General features: G+C 57.0%; 1 protein-coding gene across 13 annotated transcripts in view; it reads left to right on the top strand.

Annotated features, from left to right (window-relative positions):
- The window catches only part of STIM1 (stromal interaction molecule 1), a 67927-nt gene that overhangs the window by 32991 nt on the left and 18620 nt on the right, over positions 1-16316 (top strand). For all 13 annotated transcript variants that reach the window (XM_064647209.1, XM_064647210.1, XM_064647213.1 and 10 more), the window contains exons 4-7: positions 1380-1491; positions 2426-2541; positions 9328-9505; positions 13055-13232. In XM_064647209.1, the coding sequence (XP_064503279.1) occupies positions 1380-1491; positions 2426-2541; positions 9328-9505; positions 13055-13232 (584 nt within the window). The remainder of the gene's footprint in view (positions 1-1379; positions 1492-2425; positions 2542-9327; positions 9506-13054; positions 13233-16316) is intronic.

Raw genomic sequence — 16316 nt, 5'->3', positions numbered from 1 at the left:
GAGCCACAGAAGTACCAGATCAGCCCTTTTTTGGCAGGGCAGAGACCTGCTCATCTTGGCAAGTGTGCATGCTTCCAGCTTGGTTCTCAGGGATTTCTTCCCAAGATAAACACCTCTGGGGATGGCACCTTCCTTTGGAGCCTTGCTGTCTTTGCTCAGTGCTGGGTTCAGTCTGTCGTCTCTCCCAGCTCCCTCAGCTTCCTCAGCTCCTTCATCCCTCAGCTTTCCCTCCCAGCTCCCTCACATCTCTCCCATCTCCCTCAGCTCCCTCTCCTCTCTCCCAGCTCCCTCAGATCTCTCCTCTCTCCCAACTCTCTCAGCTTCCTCATTTCCTTCATCCCTCAGCTCTCTCACATCTCTCTCAGCTCCCTCAGCTCCCTCACATCTCCCTCATATCCCTCACATCTCTCCCAGCTCCCTGAGCTCTCCCTCACATCTCTCCCAGCTCCCTGAGCTCTCCCTCACATCTCTCCCAGCTCCCTCACATCTTTCCCAGCTCCCTCAGCTTCCTCATCTCCTTCATCCCTCAGCTTTCCCTCACCTCTCCCTCACATCTCTCCCAGCTCCCTCAGCTCTCTCCTCTCTCCCAACTCTCTCAGCTTCCTCATCTCCTTCATCCCTCAGCTCTCTCCCATCTCTCCCAGCTCCCTTAGCTCCCTCACATCTCCCTCATATCCCTCACATCTCCCCCAGCTCCCTCAGCTCTCCCTCTCCTCTCCCAGCTCCCTGAGCTCCCAGTCGGAGGCGTTGGGCTCTCTGGAGCTGGCAGGGAGATGTTTCTCATACTTGTGGGCCAAGTCACTGTTGACATTTGGGCAGAGGCCCTGTAGCTCTGCTGCCCTGGGAGCCAGAGGAAATGGGCCTTTTCCTGCCTTGGCTGCTGGAGAGGGTGTGAAGGAGATGGATGGGGGATGTCAGGGCTGTGAGGAGCTGACTGTCAGCAGGAGGGGATTCCCAGCCCAGCCTTGCTGCAGCCTGGGGAGGTGCTGCAGGAGCTCAGCCCGTCTGAGCAAGGACAGAGGTTGATAAATTATTAAAAAGGCCCCTCTGTCCTAAAAAAACATGTGTTGCATGATGTGCCCCAGGCCAGGTTGGACGGGGCTTGGAGCAACCTGGGCTGGAGAAAGGTGTCCTTGCCCATGGCAGGGGCTGGCTCTAAGATCCCTCCCAACCCAAACCATTGTGTCATTCCATGGTTCTGTGATCCCAGGGGATCCTTCCTCACTGCAGGGGGTTCTCTGTGAACTCTGCAGGGATTTTTCCCTCGCAGAGGGTGGCAGGTTGGGGAGTGTGTGGTGAAGCTCTGCTGTTGCTGGTGGGTGATTTTGGGGGCTGAGGACCCCTGCTAAGCTGTTTGCCTGTCCTGTGCCTCTCCTCAGTGTATAACTGGACGGTGGACGAGGTGGTTCAGTGGCTCATCACCTACGTGGAGCTGCCCCAGTACGAGGAGACCTTCCGAAAGCTGCAGCTGAGCGGCCACGCCATGCCCAGGTCAGTGCCCTCCGTGTCCCCAGGAGCCTCTGGGACGTGTGCCAGGGGCAAAACAGATCCCAGGCAGCTCCTGACTTCACATGTAATTCCTTGGCATGGGCAGAGCAAAGTCTCATTCCTGTTCTGCTCCATTTTTGAGAGAAAAGAGGGGAAATCTGGGTTAGATATTGGGAAGAAATTCTCCCCTGTGAGGGTGGGGAGGCCCTGGCCCAGGTTGCCCAGAGAAGCTGTGGCTGCCCCATCCCAAAAGTGTCCCAGGCCAGGTTGGACGGGGCTTGGAGCAACCTGGGCTGGTGGAAGGTGTCCCTGCCCATGGCAGGGGTGGCACTGGATGGGCTTTAAGGTCTCTTCCAACCCACATCATTCCATAATGCCAGGATAAGAGAAACACTGGCTGTGAGTTGGCCTAAACTTGCAACAGTTTTGAAAAACCTCAGTGCAGCTTTTCGGGAAAGGTTCTTGTCACTGGAAAAGGGGCTTTTAAACTGACTGGGGAGGAGGGATTAACTGAGAATAAATCCCAGTTAACTGGGAATAAAACAAGGAGGTTTTTGAGGCAGCACATGGTGTGTCCACATTTCTGAGTGAGAAGTGTAGTTTGTGGTGTGTGACACAGGATGGCAAAGGCAGTGGAGACTTGGTGAAAAAACAACTATTACTGATTGGTAGGACACCAGAAGATGGGTTTTGATGGGAAATCAGTCCCTCAGGCTGTCAGGACTAATGAGATAGGCTTGGCCTTGCTTTTCCCTGCTCTCTCCATTCCCAAAGACGCTGCTGTAAACCCTGTCCTAGAGACACCCTGGGTCAGAGACACCAACACTGAGGGATTTCCTTTGTGCTGATAGCAGGGAGCTCTCATGTCCTGCTCCCCTGGTCTCCCTGTTCCTGGTCAGCTGTGAACCCCAGTGACTGCTGCTCTGCTCTCCCCTAGGCTGGCAGTGAACAATGCCACCATGATGGGCACTGTGCTCAAGATGACCGACCGCAGCCACCGGCAGAAGCTGCAGCTCAAGGCCCTGGACACGGTGCTCTTCGGGCCCCCTCTCTGTGAGTACCCCAGTCCCAGGGCATGGCATCTTGGAGGCTGGAAAGGACCCCCCAGGTCATCAGGTTCTGGGGCTGTCGATCCCAAGGATCTGTGTCTGCTCAGATGAAACAGGCCTGGGTGACCCAAACTGCCTCACCCTGGGGAATCGTCCCAGTGCAGCTCCCTGGAACAGGAGCAGGCTGTCTCTGGATCTGTGGGAGCAGCTCTGCAGCTCAGAGGCATCCTGGGCTGGCATTCCCATCTCTGGGAGCTGCTCCCAGGGGTGCAGACCGACCTTCTTGCTGGGATCTCCTGTGTCCGTAGGGTGAAACCTTCCTGTCTGTCCTTCCTGTGCTGCTGATGGGGGGGGTTTGAGGGGCTGAGAGCAGCAGCCCTGCCTGTTCCCAGGGGAGCTGCTGCCATTCCTGGGGTGTCCTGGGGCTCTGTGGGTGACTCAGGCTGTGGATGAGCTACCTCTGGAGCAGGAGGGAGCAGCAGGCTGGGTCCAGGATGGCTGACACGAGGAGCTCCTTTGAAGCTCATTCCAGGCTCAGTTGGATCTCAAGCCCTCTGATGCCTATCTGGGTGTGCTCAAGGTGCTCCCTTTGCATCCCTTCCCTTTGGCTCTTGTCTGCTCCCAGTTCAAGGTGCTTTTGTCTCCCTCCCTCCCTGTCATTGCTTTCCCATGGGCTTTGGGTGCTCTGGGGGGGTGCTCAGGGCCCAGCTCTGTGCAGGCAAGGGGGGTTTTAGGGCAGGCTGTGCTGCCTGTGCATGATTTGAGTTCTCCCTACACAGAATTCCTCTTCCCCTTTTACTTGTCGTGTGTCCCCAGTGCAGGAGGTGTAAAATGAGGGTGACAGGGTGCAAATGGGGTGAAATGGCCCAGGAACTGCCTGAGCTGGGGTTGCTGAGGGCTGGAGTTTGTACTGCTGAAAACACCACTTGGTGCTTCCTCTGTTCTTTAAGTGGCTTTTTAAGCATCAATTAAAGAATCCCAGACTGGTTTGGGTGGGAAGGGACCTTGAAGCCCACCCAGTGCCACCCCCTGCCATGGGCAGGGACACCTTCCCCTATCCCAGGTTGCTCCAAGCCCCGTCCAACAGCAGCTCCAGCCCAGCGACTCCTGTGGGGTGGAATTTCCCTGGCAGTTGCTGGTGCCCTGTAAATGGCCAAGTGAATGGCTTGTAATGGGTTGAGATTAATGGCTGTTCTCCCTGCTGGAGCTGTTCCGTTCCGCCCTGGGCTCCTTTGGCTCTGGAATGAGCCTCCCTGGGTCACGGGATGAAAGTGTGCAGTGACCCGTCCCGGTGTCCTGGTCAGGCTGGGAACAGCCTGGGGCTGGGACACACCTGGGAGCCCTGGGCCTGGCAGTGTTCCAGGCCAGGCTGGAGCACCCTGGGCTGGTGGAAGGTGTCCCTGCCCATGGCAGGGGGGGCACTGGGTGGGCTTTCAGGTCCCTCCCAGTCCAGAGCAGGGATTCCGTGACTCTGCATGGATCAGGTGTGTGTATTTCAGGGGAAATACACCTGGAATCTGCCGCTGAAGTAGAGATTTAACCCTTTCTAGAAGGTAAAATTTCCTGGTTTCTGGTCACCTGAATGGCTTGGTCTCCAGTCACAGCTCGAGGCTGTTTATCTAGAGCAGCTCCTTCAGGAAGGGATTGCAAAACTCCTGTCACCAGCCACTGGCAGCCTCGGGAAGGGCTGGGTGACCTTTTGGGCTGCAGGAGCTGCAATCCCTGGGGATTGGGATTGCAGCACATGGACACAGGGTGTCCTGCATTGTCCCTGGGGATTGGGATTGCAGCACAGGGACACAGGGTGTCCTGCATTGTCCCTGGGGATTGGGATTGCAGCACAGGGACACAGGGTGTCCTGCATTGTCCCTGGGGATTGGGATTGCAGCACAGGGACACAGGGTGTCCTGCATTGTCCCTGGGGATTGGGATTGCAGCACAGGGACACAGGGTGTCCTGCATTGTCCCTGGGGATTGGGATTGCAGCACAGGGACACAGGATGTCCTGCATTGTCCCTGGGGATTGGGATTGGGATTGCAGGACGTGGACACAGCATGTCCTGCTGCTGAGGGAAGCCTTTCCCACCCCAGGGCTGCAGAGTTTCTACTCTGGTGTCTCCTGTGGCTCGTGGCAGAGGTTCAGCCAGCAGCAGTTTTCCATCCTGGCCCATTTCCATGTGGATCCACAGGCTCCTGGATTCTGCTGCCAGACTCCAGGCATGCCCTTTCCTAAGGCAAACAGGTCTGACCACTCCAGCTCTGTAATTAACCCAGGTGCAGGGAGTGTGGTGCAATTATGATCTGAGCAAGATGAAGTGATTGCTCCTTCTGTGTCTGTCCCTTTGGTGTCCTGTTCCTGTGCTTCAGGAATTCATCCAGCACAAAATAGGACAACTTCAGGTGAAATATGGAATCCCAGACTGGTTTGGACTGGGAGGAACCATAAAGATCATCCAGTGCCACCCTCTGCCAGGGGCAGGGACACCTTCCACCAGCCCAGGTTGCTCCAAGCCCCGTCCAACCTGGCCTTGGACACTTGCAGGGATGGGAGAGGGGAGGGAAAACAGGAGAAACAGGGGAATAGGAGAGGGGAATTTCAGGAAACAAGCAGTAAAATTCAGAACAATGGATATTTTTTGTGAAAAGTGAAGTTAAATTTTGTTTTTTTCTAACCCTGAAGTGATGGAGACCGAGACATTTGTCTCCTCACAGATGGCTCAAGGCACCTTGATGGCAGAGTTTGAGGTTCAGAGACAAACAGGATGTTGTGCACTGGGTTATCCATCCAGGATAGCATCCCTCCATCCACCCATCCATCCATCCCTCCATCCATCCCTCCATCCATCCCTCCATCCATCCAGGGGCTTGTCCTGGCCACCTCTCCGAAGGCCAGGGAGTGGCACCTGTGTGGTGCCCATGGGGTTTCAGGAGAGGTGTTTCCATGGCCCCACATCCCAGGACAGGGGTCCCCCAGTGGGGTTTGTTCCACAGCTGGGCACAAGCCATGGATGCTTGTCCATATTCTGTGATATGATTCTGTTTAGGAACTGGGGAGAAGTTCCTCCCTGGGAGGGTGGTGAGGCCTTGGCACAGGTTGCCCAGATAAGTTATGGATACCCCATCCCTGGAAGTGTCCAAGGCCAGCATGGACAGGACTTGGAGCAGCTGCTGGAACCAATTCCTTTCCCTGCACTGTATTACACGTGGTTTTGACAAGTCCTCTGAGCCCAGCTGAATCATTATTTGTTTAAAGCAGGAGGATTTCCTAAGCAAACAGCAGCTAAATTTATTGCCCTGAGATTCACCATCCATCCCAAATATTTACAGTTCCCTGGATGGGGTTTGGAGTACCTGCACCTCGGCTGGAAGGCAGCCCTGGCCCTTCCATGGGCTCCCCAGGGGCTGGCACTGTTATCCCATGGATTGTTCACTCCGTGTGCCAGGGGTGCCTGGGCATTCATATGGAGCTTCAGGGCTGGGATCTCTGAGAGGAGGGACAGCTGTGACCCTACAAAGGCAGGAGCAGGGAACCTGAGCAGCCTGGCTGCTCTTATGGGCAGGGGAAATCAGGACATCTCTTTCTTTCCACAGTTACCTTGGGGGTTCACTGGCAAATAAAAGAGTTTTAAGGACTCAAGAAAGGGCTGGGGCTGGATATCAACAGGCAATCCCAGACTGGTTTGGGTTGGGAGGGACCTCAAAGTTCATCCCATTCCACCCCCTGCCATGGGCAGGGACACCTTCCACCAGCCCAGGTTGCTCCAAGCCCCGTCCAACCTGGCCTTGGACACTTCCAGGGATCCAGGGGCAGCCACAGCTTCTCTGGGCAACCTGGGCCAGGGCCTCCCCACCCTCCCAGCCAGGAATTCCTTCCCAATATCCCATCTATCCCTGCCCTCTGGCAGTGGGAAGCCATTCCCTGTGTCCTGTCCCTCCATCCCTTGTCCCCAGTCCCTCTCCAGCTCTCCTGGAGCCCCTTCAGGCCCTGCAAGGGGCTCTCAGCTCTCCCTGGAGCCTTCTCTTCTCCAGGTGAACCCCCCCAGCTCTCCCAGCCTGGCTCCAGAGCAGAGGGGCTCCAGCCCTTGGAGCATCTCCATTTTACCACCCTCACTGTACAAGCTTTTCTCTGATCTCTAATCCAAATTGTCCCTCCTGCAGTTTCAAACCTTCACCCCTTTTTCATCCTTTTACCTTCCTTCAAGCACAAAGCCAAGGCAGAGCTGCAAACCCCACAGGACATTGTCTTGCAGTCGAGTGGAACAACTCTAGTAAAACTTTTCTTTCCCCCAGAAAAAGGGAAGAAAAGAGGTAGAGGAGTCAGTCTTCCATGGGGCACTTTCCCTTCTCCTGCAGCCTGTCAGGTGTAAGTTGTGCCTGGTGCTGGGTGACAGTGCAGGAGCAGCCGAGGCCACACGGGAGCAGAACAGGCTGTGAACAGACTGTGCCAGCCAGGGCTGAGGGACAAATCCAGGGGGATTGAAGTCACAGTAAACTGGACAAGAACAATCTGAGCCTGGGCTGGGAACGGCCCCACGGCCATCGGCCTCTGGCACAGGGGGGAGGTGCAGCAGGGCAGGAGCTGGAGTTACAGAAAGTCCTGGTACAGCAAGTCCAGAGGCAGCAACTCTGACCTGCAGAGCTGCCTCCAGCCCTGGGATCCAACAGCAGAAGGATGTGGAGCTGCTGGAGGAGTCCAGAGAGACCATGGAGATGTTCCAGGGCTGGAGCCCCTCTGCTCTGGAGCCAGGCTGGGAGAGCTGGGGGGGTTCACCTGGAGAAGAGAAGGCTCCAGGGAGAGCTGAGAGCCCCTTGCAGGGCCTAAAGGGGCTCCAGGAGAGCTGGAGAGGGACTGGGGACAAGGGATGGAGGGACAGGACACAGGGAATGGCTTCCCACTGCCAGAGGGCAGGGATAGATGGGATATTGGGAAGGAATTCCTGGCTGGGAGGGTGGGGAGGCCCTGGCCCAGGTTGCCCAGAGAAGCTGTGGCTGCCCCTGGATCCCTGGAAGTGTCCAAGGCCAGGTTGGACGGGGCTTGGAGCAACCTGGGCTGGTGGAAGGTGTCCCTGCCCATGGCAGGGGTGGCACTGGATGGGCTTTGAGGTCCCTCCCAACCCAAACCAGTCTGGGATTCCGTGGTTCTACATTTACATCCCAGCTGAGTTTTCCTTACTTTCCTTACCCGCTCCCCTCGAGCCAGAGCTGGTGCAGGGGAGGGATGTCCCAGGCGTGGCTGGTGCTGGCACTGGGAGCAGGAGGTGACTCAGGGCGGGTGGGGCTGGCAGGGCTGCTCTGGGCAGCACTGGGTGTGCTGGGCTGGGGCTGGGGGCGGCTGTGCCGGCAGGGAAGGGGAGCAACCCTGGGGGGGACACAAAGCACCTGGACACGTCACCCCCACGGGCCTCCAGAGGGGAAGGGAAAGGATTCAAGATCTCAGACCTGCAGCCAGGATGTGCTGCTTAGGAAGAGGATGTTGTGATGATCCATCCGGGACGGGCCGCAGGCCCGGCGCTCTCCATGTTTACTTCTCCGGGGTTGGATTTACAGGGAATGGGTTCACAGTGATGGGACTCTCAGGTGATGGGTCACACCTGGTGTCCACACGAGGGAGATGGTGCTTGGGTGTCTGCTGGGCACGTGGGAAAGGTCCTGTCCCTCTCCCCCCGCAGGGAAATCCCCTCCATCCCAGGCACCACTGTCCCCTCGGGGGTCAATCCAGTGTGGGGCTGCTGGGCAGCCCCCGAGCCCTGGAGTTCCATGATGTGCTTTACATCCCTCTTCAGGTTTCCACCTCCCAGGGCCCCTTCCCTGTTCCCCCAGCTCTGCCAGTGTGACACACATATTTTAGTGATCAGAGAAGGGTTTGGCTCTGGAGGGGCCTTAAAGTCCATTTGATCCAATCTCCTTGCCATGGGCAGGGACACCTTCCACCAGCCCAGGTGGCTCCAAGCCCCGTCCAACCTGGCCTTGGACACTTCCAGGGATCCAGGGGCAGCCACAGCTTCTCTGGGCAACCTGGGCCAGGGCCTCCCCACCCTCCCAGGGAGGAATTCCTTCCCAATATCTGGAGTGAGTCTCCCCTCGTTGGGTTTAAAACCAGCGAATACTGAACGTTGAGTCAGAGCTCACGTGACTGAGCTGCTCTTTGCTTTGTGGCCTTCTCAGCACACACTTGGGTGAGGATTTGACAAATAGTTACAGGGAAAAAAAGTCTGCTTGTCTCTGTTGAGCTCTGTGTGGCACTTAAGCCCCCTCTTATTTCCTCTCCTTCCCTCACATGCGTCCACACCTTTTTTTTTGAAGCAACTGTTGAAAAGGGGAGTTTCCACACTGAGTTGTGACTCTGTAGAAAGTTTGGCAACTTGGCAGTGTGATACTTGTGCTGCCCCAGCAGCTCTGGGATCACAGCTGTGTTCCTTCAGTTTATTCTTTCAAATTATTTCCTTCTTGGCTCTTGCTGATCTTGCTTATCCTTGTACTCAGTGTTGCCTGTGCTGCCCCGGGAGAGCACAGCTCTTCAGGGGGTTCCTGTGTGGAGTCCCTGCTGTACCACCTATTGCCAGGCAAATCAGAGCTGTAACATTTGGAATCTCAGCTTCTTTCCTTTGTGTGTGTCTCCAAACTGAATGAATGGTGTGAACCCTCTGGTGTTCCCCTCAGACACCAAAGTAGCTCCTTCCCTTTCTGAGTCCTGAATTCTTTCTAGAGCTGTCCCGAGTTCTCCTGTCCCGCTCCAGTGCAGATTTGGGAGTTAGTCCTGGGGTTCAGGAGTGTCTCTGGTCTCTTCCAGTGACCCGACACAACCACCTGAAGGATTTCATGCTGGTGGTGTCCATCGTCATCGGGGTGGGCGGCTGCTGGTTCGCCTACATCCAGAACCGCTACTCCAAGGAGCACATGAAGAAGATGATGAAGGACCTGGAGGGTCTCCACAGAGCTGAGCAGTCTCTCCACGACCTTCAGGAGCGGTAGGTTCTGTGTGTCCACCCAGCTGGAGCTCTCAGCTGGGTCCTCTTCCTGCAAGGTCCTTATTCCTTTAGATTGCAGAAAATACTGGTTTTAGCTGTTGTGGTGCCTCACACCAGAGTCAGTCCACTCCTGAGGGACCTGCAGAAGCTGCCAGCAGCCTCCAGAGCTCGGATGGGTGCTGGGCTCCTGCAGGGGTTCACTTCCTAGGCTGTGTTTGAAGGTGTGTGTGTGCTCACCTGGCCTGTTCCTCCACAGAGTCAGAGAACCATGGAATGGTTTGGGTTGGGAAGGACCTGCCTTAAAGCTCATCCAGTCCATGGGCAGAGACACCTTCCACTAGCCCAGCTTGCTCCAAGCCCTGTTCAGCCTGGCCTTGGACTCTTCAGGGTTGGGGCAGCCACAGCTTCCCTGGGCAGTCGGTACCAGGGCCTCCCCACCCTCCCAGGGAGGAATTCCTTCCCAATATCCCATCTCATCCTGCCCTCTGGTGGTTCCCCTTTGTCCTGTCCCTCCATCCCTTGTCCCCAGTCCCTCTCCAGCTCTCCTGGAGCCCCTTTAGGCCCTGGAAGGGGCTCTCAGGTCTCCTCAGCTGGAGGCAGCTCTGCAGGGGGGTCTCACCTGGGCAGGGCAGAGGGGCAGAATCCCCCCAGCTGCTCCCCCTGAGTGAGCAGGAGGGACCTGCAGGGGCTCCTCTCCTGTCCCTGTCACTCCTTGGTTTGGATCATCCTCCTGTTTCTGGGACAGAGAAGAGCCTTCACCCCTGGGGATGACAAACCTGAGGGGTCTTTTGGCAGCAAGATATTTTAGGGGCAGATTTAGCAAATAGCAGAGTGACAGTCTGGGGCTGGAACTGCTTCCCAGGAGGTTTGAGTGTAGTTTTGGAGGATAAACCTTGATTTGACTGCTCCATAAGGTGATGGTCATGTTCCCAGTGGAACATGGAGCCTGATCCCAGATACCCATCCTGGCCAGTCATGGGGGGACAATGAGTGACCTGTGCAAGCCCCAGGATCCCAGGGATGTCCAGCTGGAGACCTGCAGACAGCCCATGTTTGGAATGTGTACCCCCAGCCTGGTTCCTCGCCCGTGTGCTCAGGACGTCCTCAGGGAATTGTCCCACCCGTGAGTGCTGCTGGAAAGGCTCCTCCTCCTCCAGTGTGGTGGCACCAGTTGTGTGTGTGAGGAGAGCAGACACCTGAGAGCACCCAGGGGGTGATGCCACCCTGGGGTGGTGCCACCACAGGGTGTGACCTGATTTTCAGCCTGGAGACAAAGTGCATTTCCCCTCTGCCGGCTCCAATCCACAGCTGGTTCCACAGGGACTCCAGGAGCTACAGGTTGGAAACACTCCCAAAGAAAGGTTGGTTTGTTTTTCCTGCGTCCAGAAGGCCACAGGAATGCCTTTTCCACGTCCATGTCCCGCAGCAGCAGCGCTGTGTCCAGCCAGGAGGCCTCAGAGGTGTCACCTCAGAGCCCCAGACTCCGAGGGGCTGCGGGAATGTGCCCGTGGGAACGACCTTGGGAGCCTGTAAACAAGGAGCTGCTCCTGGGAAGTTCTGAATTTCCGATAGGAAGAAACACAAAACCACTTGTGCCTGGCTTAGCTGGAGCCTGAAGCCTTAAGCCAGAGCAGCTGGGAGGGCTCGTCCTCCACCCAGGGCACCGAGCTCAAGGGCTGGGAGGTGAACTGGGGACCTGGTGAGGCCCCTTGAGGGGAAATACTTCAAATGCTCCTTCAGTTCCTCACTCCTTGGCCCCAGCAAGGTTCAGTTGTGGTCTTCAGCTGCTGTGGGAACATCAGACCCTGGGCAGCACCAGTTCTGCTGGACCTGTGGAGAAGTCGTGCTGAAGTTCTGCTCAGAAGCTTCTTTTCCAGAGCCTGAAGGCCCCTCCTTCCCTGGCTGAGTGAAGCTCAGTGCTGAGCAGAGCTCAGGGAGGCTCAGGGTGCTGAGCCTGGTGCTGTGATTTGCTGAACAGCTCAGAAATGGTCCTGAGGAGATGGGAATGTTGATACAAAAGCCTGTTTTTTATTCGTCTTCCAAATACCTTTGAGAACATCCTTCAGCAGTGACACTTCCCAGTCCATTAAATGACTCATGATGTCTTGGCACATCCCACTGATGCCTGAACGTGTGGGAAGGGCTGTGTTGAAGATGTGTGGATTGTATGGAAAATCAGCACCTGGATTGTGAGCCCCCAAGGGACCCAGAGCAGCTGTGGCTGCCCCTGGATCCCTGGAAGTGTCCCAGGCCAGGTTGGACGGGGCTTGGAGCAACCTGGGCTGGTGGAAGGTGTCCCTGCCCATGGCAGGGGTGGCACTGGATGGGCTTTGGGGTCCCTCCCAACCCAAAGCACTCTGTGGTTCCCTGACTGAGGGACAGATGACACGGGTGTTGTCATGGGAGGCTGCTCTGGGCCACCCAGCCAGGATGGCAACTCCAAGGAATTCTTGATAAGGATCTGAGGGACACCTCCAACCTAACCACTCTGTCCCTGGGGGAGCTCAACTGGCTGGGTGTCACCTGGGAACACCACACAGCTGGGATAGGTCCAGGAGATCCCTAAAACACCTGGATGACACCTTCCTGGTACAGGGACTTGGGGAGCTGCCCCAGAGAGGGGCCCTTTGGTATTGAAGGCTTGTTGCAGAGAGGGTCTGATGAGTGAGATGGTGGTTGGGGACCATCTTGGGCTATAAAACCATCGAGTTTCACATCTCTGGGGCTGCCAGGACCTGTCTGGCTCCCGAGATGGACCAGGCACAGACGATCACAGTTAGAAAATCAGCCTGTTATTAACAACTCAGTAGAATCCTAAAAATCACCAGGGGTGGGAGAGACTGACAGGGACCATGGCAGAGCTGCCCTGTGTGGCTCCCTGGGGACACCACGCAGGCTCTGGGCTGGGCCTGGAGTGGGGACTAATCCTAATCCTAATCCTAACCCTAATCCTAATCCAAATCCAGGGCCAGCAGAACAGCCCGGGCAGAGCCCGCCTGACACAGGAGGGACGATTCCTGGGGAGAGTCACTGGTCACTGAGGGCCTGGGCCTCCAGCTGGGGAGGGGCAGGTCAGGTTTGGGCAGGGGCTGGCGTGAGGAAAAATCAGAACTTCCAGGCAGGATTAAGACGTGTCCGAATTTGAAGGCCTTTGGGAGGGGAACAGGGAGCCACCCCCTCTGGGTGGTCAGACCTGCTCAGGCAGATCTGCCCCTCCTCTGCTTTACTGAAGTTTTCACTTCTGGAAAACACCGAAAACTCAACTTAATTTGAGGCTTATTAAAGGAAATTTGGGTGTGCTCTGGAAAATGAAGAAAACGCGTCCTGAGCGTTCAGTAAATGAGCAAAGCTGAGCAGCTGACAGTTTAATTTCTTCCCAAACACTTTGTCCTTGCCCCTCCAGGTGTGTGTTGCCGTGAGCACGGGGCAGATGAGGGCAGGGCTGGGCAGAGCTGAGGGCAGGGCAGGGCTGTGGGGCAGCCCCTGCCCCGGGGGCTCCTTGCCCGTGGCCGCAGAGCCCAGCCCAGCCCGTCCCTGTGTGTGTCCCAGGCTGCAGAAGGCGCAGGAGGAGCATCGCTCCGTGGAGGTGGAGAAGGTGCACCTGGAGAAGAAGCTGCAGGACGAGATCAGCATGGCCAAGCAGGAGGCCCACCGGCTGCGGGAGCTGCGCGAGGGCACCGAGAACGAGCTCAGCCGGCAGAAGTACGCGGAGCAGGAGCTGGAGCAGGTGAGGGGACACGGGGGATGTGCTGCCACTGGGGGGTGTCAGCCAGGGCAGCAGGGCCTTCTTCCCTCGAGAAATCAGGGGACTGAGTGTTCGGGTTGGCACCACGTGGCGTCCCAGCAGTAGGAGAGGTGTTGCCTTGCCCTGGAGCTGCACCCTCTGGGAATTCTCCCTCTGCAAACCATAAGGTCTTTCTCTTTTGGTATCCGTGGTTTTAGGAGAGATTTAGAAGGAGTTTGGTTGTACTTTCCGTGCTTTCTTGTGCGTCAGGGAAGTGTATGAAGTTTGGGTTGGGAAAGCCCTTGGAGACCGTGGAGTCCATCCCCAGCCCTGCCAAGGCCACCACTGACCATGTCCCCAAGTGCCACATGGACATGGCTGTTAAATCCCCACAGGGATGGGGACTCCACCACCTCCCTGGACAGCCCTCTCCATGGAGAAATTTTCCCAATATCCAACCTAAACCTCCCCAAACCTACAGGAAAGTCCAAACCCACAGTTCCAGGAGCTGTTTCCTGTCTCACCTGAGGGACAATTCCTACCTGCCTTTAAGCTCCAGATCAGTGTAAAGTGAAGCTGCAGGAGCCAGGACTGCAGGAGCCAGGCAAGGTCCTTGGCTATTCCAAGGCAGTTGGCACATCCTCCAGCCTGTGCCCAAGCTTTTTTGCTACCATGGAGGATGGGGAAGAAGAGGAGGCAAGAATCCAGGGTTTCCACTGGCAAGGGAGGACCAAGTGTCCCGGGAGCCGTGGGGCAGCACAGCCAGGTGTGCCAACAGCAAATTCCCTTCCTGCCTGGAGCAGCAACAGCCCAGAGACCTGAAGGTGACTGTTTCCAGCCTTGCTCTCCTGATCCAACATCCTTCCTCCCTCCTAAGTGGCTGTCCAGCCTCTCCACGAGGTCACTGAGCTCCATTTCAGGACAGGCACTGGGATGTCCATCCTGACACGAACAGGAACGGGGTCCCTGTGTTTTGGGCCACCAGACAGGGCTGGGTGGGCTCAGGTGCCCCCAGCCCTCGTTCCCAGCCAGCTCCCAGCTCTGGAGCAGCCCAGGTGCCCCTGCCAGCTCCCCTCCTTCCCAGTGCAGGAGCTGACGTGCCTCTGTTGTTCCGCAGTGTCCGTCGGGAGGGCGGCGGGGTGAGTACGGAGTGTCCCCCTGACCCACCGTGTGATGTAACCCCAGCACCACCCAGCAGCCCCAGGACACACCTGGCATTAACCAGCCACCCCCACTGACCCCACAGCTCCTCCCAGGTCTCCGTATTCCCTGATCCCAGGGAATATCAGCCAAGACCTTCCACTGCCCCAGGTGGTTCCTGTCACTGAAGTGAAACATCCCACACACCCTGCTGGAGTCGTGTTCCTGGGATGTCCATCCAACCCTCTCCTGGCTGGGTCACCCTCCCCCAGACCACGACCCCAGTGGGGCTGCAGACCTGGAGGACATTGAGAGCATCACAGAGTGGAATCCCAGACTGGTTTGGGTTGGAAGGGACCTCAAAGCCCATCCAGTGCCACCCCTGCCATGGGCAGGGACACCTTCCACCAGCCCAGGGTGCTCCAAGCCCTGTCCAACCTGGCCTTGGACACTTCCAGGGATCCAGGGGCAGCCACAGCTTCTCTGGGCAACCTGGACCAGGGCCTCCCCACCCTCACAGGGAATTTCTTCCCAATATCCCATCTACCCCTACCCTCTGGCAGTGGGATCCATTCCCTGTGTCCTGTCCCTCCATCCCTTGTCCCCAGTCCCTCTCCAGCTCTGCTGGAGCCCCTTTAGGCCCTGGAAGGGGCTCTCAGGTCTCCCTGGAGCCTTCTCTTCTCCAGGGGAACCCCCCCAGCTCTCCCAGCCTGGCTCCAGAGCAGAGGGATTATTAGTGGTCCAAATGGGATCTCAGACATCTTCCCAGGAGAATGGACACACACAAACCAGCTCCTGTTTGCACTGATTCCCTGCAGAACTGGCAGGATTTGGGTTGTGGACCCTCATCTCAACCACTGGTCCCTTGCCTGTTGTTCCACAGCACTTCCCCTTCCCACCATTCCCTAAAAACATTGTTCCTGTGTTTTGAGCACTCCTGTACCCCAAACACCCAGTGCCAGATTTCCTGCCCACTTATTCTCCATATTCCCAAATCCCAGACGCCTGTGGTTGGGGGTCAGAGTTCCTCTGTGGTGGGAGCAGCACCTGGGGAAAAACCAGGAAAAACCCGGGGTGTGCCATTGTGAGTTTGGAACTCTGGGACTGATTGAGGCAGTTTTGTACTCAGCGAGCCCAAATCCCACCCACGTGCTGGCAGTGCTTGACCTCCTGTGTGCGGTGCCTCGGGGCTGCCCCATGGACCTTCTTCGGGATAAACTCTGGGATTTCAGAGGATCTGCCTTTGGGCTCCTTGGGAATCACAGCTGTGGGCTGGGTGAGACGTGACCGAGTTAAATAACACGCTGAGGGAAGAGATCCAAGTCTGAGCAATCCTTTACAAAACGCTTCTCCGCCCGCCCACCGCCAGGGGAAGGGCTGTGCCCGTGGGCTGGGAGGAGCGGGAGCAGGGAACACTCTGGGAGCTGCTCTGGGAGCTGCTCTGGGGGGGTTGGCAGCCAGGAGACCTGTTGGACAGTGTCAAACCAGGCTGGACAGTGTCAAACCAGGTTGGACAGTGTCAAACCAGGTTGGACAGTGTCAAACCAGGTTGGACAGTGTAAGACCAGGTAGGACAGTGTCAAACCAGGTTGGACAGTGTAAAACCAGGTTGGACAGTGTAAAACCAGGTTGGACAGTGTAAAACCAGGCTGGACAGTGTAAAACCAGGTTGGACAGTGTAAAACCAGGTTGACAGTGTAAAACCAGGTTGGGCAGTGTAAAACCAGGTTGGACAGTGTAAGACCAGGTTGGACAGTGTAAGACCAGGCAACCCCCTGAGCCTCGGGGGCCATGGGGGCAGGGGAGTCCTGGCCATGGGTGGGGCTGTCCCGGGATCACATTCCCATCCTTGCATCCCTCCAGGGTTCACTTCCTGCAGGGCTTGTGTCGGGCTCCAGGTGTGCCAAAGCCTCTCCACACGGTGGGCAGGGAAGAGGCAGGGCAGGG

This window comes from Pseudopipra pipra, chromosome 2 (genome assembly GCF_036250125.1).
Source record: "Pseudopipra pipra isolate bDixPip1 chromosome 2, bDixPip1.hap1, whole genome shotgun sequence".
Lineage (NCBI taxonomy): Eukaryota > Metazoa > Chordata > Aves > Passeriformes > Pipridae > Pseudopipra > Pseudopipra pipra.
This window is presented reverse-complemented; position numbering and strand designations above follow the sequence as displayed.